Genomic DNA, 2,403 nt, shown 5'->3' on the forward strand with positions numbered 1-2,403 from the left:
GTTAATCTGGCAGATAGCGAAGTAAAATCCATGCTTTTTCAACTAAAATCAACTTAAGGGTTTGTTTAGGGTATGAAAACGAGTAAGATAGCAACAAACTCAAGCAAAACATCAACATCTTGGTCCGATTTTTGCCAAAATCAAAACCCCAAGTTCTCAAATTCGGCCCTAAATCTTGTTCTAATCACCAAATACATACCAAGTACTAGTAGACACTCGAGTATCAGAAAGGAAATCACATTTTAATCATACCTTTTGGTTGAAAGAACAAAGAAATCGAAGGTAGAAGGATGAAGTTCTTCGTGGGTGCTACAACACAGCGAGAGAGAGGCGGAGAGTAAAAAGTAAGAAAATGTTTTGAAAGTGGAATAAAACCCTAAATTGGCTAAGTTTAAAACTTCACCGCTTCGTGGCGAGAGCACCACGTCATGGTGTCATATAAAAATTCGATGTATAGTTTTCTGGAAAATCACCACGGCGTGTTGAAATATACCACATCTTGGTTTAAAAATAATGTTATTTTTGTCAAATTTTTATAAAAGTCTCCACCCCACACTCATTCCATGCCATTCTCCATTTTGAAATCCATATAAAAATTCAGAAGAATGAAAGAGCAAAAACAAAGCAAAAATAAACAAAAATAAAGAAAATAAAAGAAAATGAAAGAAAATGCAAACTCAAAATCATAGGTTGCCTCCTGCAAGCACTTCTTTTTAGGGAGTCATAAGTCGGACTGCTTCCCGCTTTACGTTGATTCAGCTCGTGTATTTGACAATTTCCCCCTCTTTTTCTTCAATTGACATTCCTTCTTCGTAATGCTTTACTCTATGCCCATTAACCCTTAAAGGGGTGTCGTCTCTCGATAATAGCTCAATAGCTCCACGTGGGAAAACTTGTTTAACAACGAATGGCCCATCCCACCTAGTTTGTAACTTTCCCGGAAAAAGCTTTAATCTTGAATTGAAGAGTAGTACCTTTTGTCCTTTGTGAAAATCCTTGTGTCCTTTTAATCTCATGTCATGCCATTTCTTAGTCTTATATTTATAAATCAATGAACTAGTGCATGCTTTGTTTCTTAGCTCTTCAAGGGCATTCAATTGCATCAATTGGTTGGTACGAAGTTCGGCTAGTTGAAAATTACAAATCTTCAAAGCCCAAAATGCTTTATGTTCGATTTCAACCGACAAGTGGAAATTTTTTCCATATAGCAACCTATATGGTGTAGTACCAATAGGTGTCTTGAAAGTTGTACGAAATGCCCAAAGTGCATCATCAAGCTTTTCTGACCATTCATTTTTATTTCCTCCAACCGATCGTTGAATATTCATTTTAATTCCAGATTCGTTACTTCAGTTTGTCCACTTGTTTGAGGATGATATGATGTTGAAAATCTATGGTGTACACCATATTTTTGTAACAATTTAGCGAATTGTTCGTTTGCGAAGTGGGTACCCCGATTACTAATAAGAGCTTTTAGGATACCAAATCTTGAAAATAGCTTTTTAAGAAAACGCACCACCACACGAGCATCATTAGTAGGTAGTGATTGTGTTTCCACCCATTTAGATACGTAGCCAACTGCCACCAATATATATTTATTCCCTCTTGACATTGGAAAAGGTTCCATAAAGTCAATCCCCCATACATCAAATATCTCGCAAACTTGAATGCTATTTTGGGGCATCTCATTTCGGGAAGAAATGTTTCCCGACTGTTGGCATGAATCACACTCCTTAACATATTGAGCAACATCTTTAAAAATAGTAGGCCAATAGAAACCGGTATCAAAAACCTTTTTATCTGTATAGTGTGCTCCATGATGTCCTCCGGTGGGCCCGCTATAGCAATGTTTCAAAATTTCTCGACTCTCCTTCCTAAACACACATATCATCTCGTTCGCGTAGCTTCTAAAGAGGTAAGGCTCATACCAAAACTAATACTTGATTTCTGAAAATAATTTCTTCTTTTGTTGTCGGGTGAACTCTTTTGGAATATATTCGCTTGCTAAGTAATTAGCTATGTTTGCATACCACAGTACCTATCCTGCTATAACCAACATATATTCTTTGGGAAAGTCATCTCCAATCTTGTTTTCTTCAAATTATTCCAAATGCGGGTTTTCTTGTCTCGATAAGTGATTAGCCACTATGTTCTCCATTCCCTTTTTGTCTCTAATTTCAATGTCAAATTCTTGTAAAAGCAATACCCAACGTATCAATCTTGGTTTGGCAACTTGTTTAGCAAAAATATATTTAAGGGCAGAATGGTCGGTAAAAACAGTAGTTTTGGATAAAACTAGATATGGGCAGAATTTATCAAAAGCATAGACCACCGCGAGCAGGTCCTTCTTGGTAGTAGTGTAATTCTCTTGAGCCGGTTTTAGAGTTTTTCTTGCATGGTAGT

General features: G+C 36.7%; 1 protein-coding gene across 1 annotated transcript; it reads right to left on the minus strand.

The window, feature by feature from the left end:
- Positions 1-755: 755 nt before the first annotated feature.
- Positions 756-1,328, minus strand: LOC145131077 (uncharacterized). The gene has a single exon (XM_079065814.1). The coding sequence runs from the start codon at positions 1,326-1,328 to the stop codon at positions 756-758; it is 573 nt and encodes a 190-aa protein (XP_078921940.1).
- Between the last annotated feature and the right edge of the window lie 1,075 nt (positions 1,329-2,403).

Source organism: Lactuca virosa, chromosome 8, assembly GCF_052849685.1.
Source record: "Lactuca virosa cultivar CGN04683 chromosome 8, Lactuca_virosa_CGN04683_v6, whole genome shotgun sequence".
NCBI lineage: Eukaryota > Viridiplantae > Streptophyta > Magnoliopsida > Asterales > Asteraceae > Lactuca > Lactuca virosa.

Excerpts from the sequence above, each read along its gene's own strand:
- LOC145131077 (XM_079065814.1), bottom strand. The coding sequence starts at position 1,328 with ATGAATATTCAACGATCGGTTGGAGGAAATAAAAATGAATGGTCAGAA.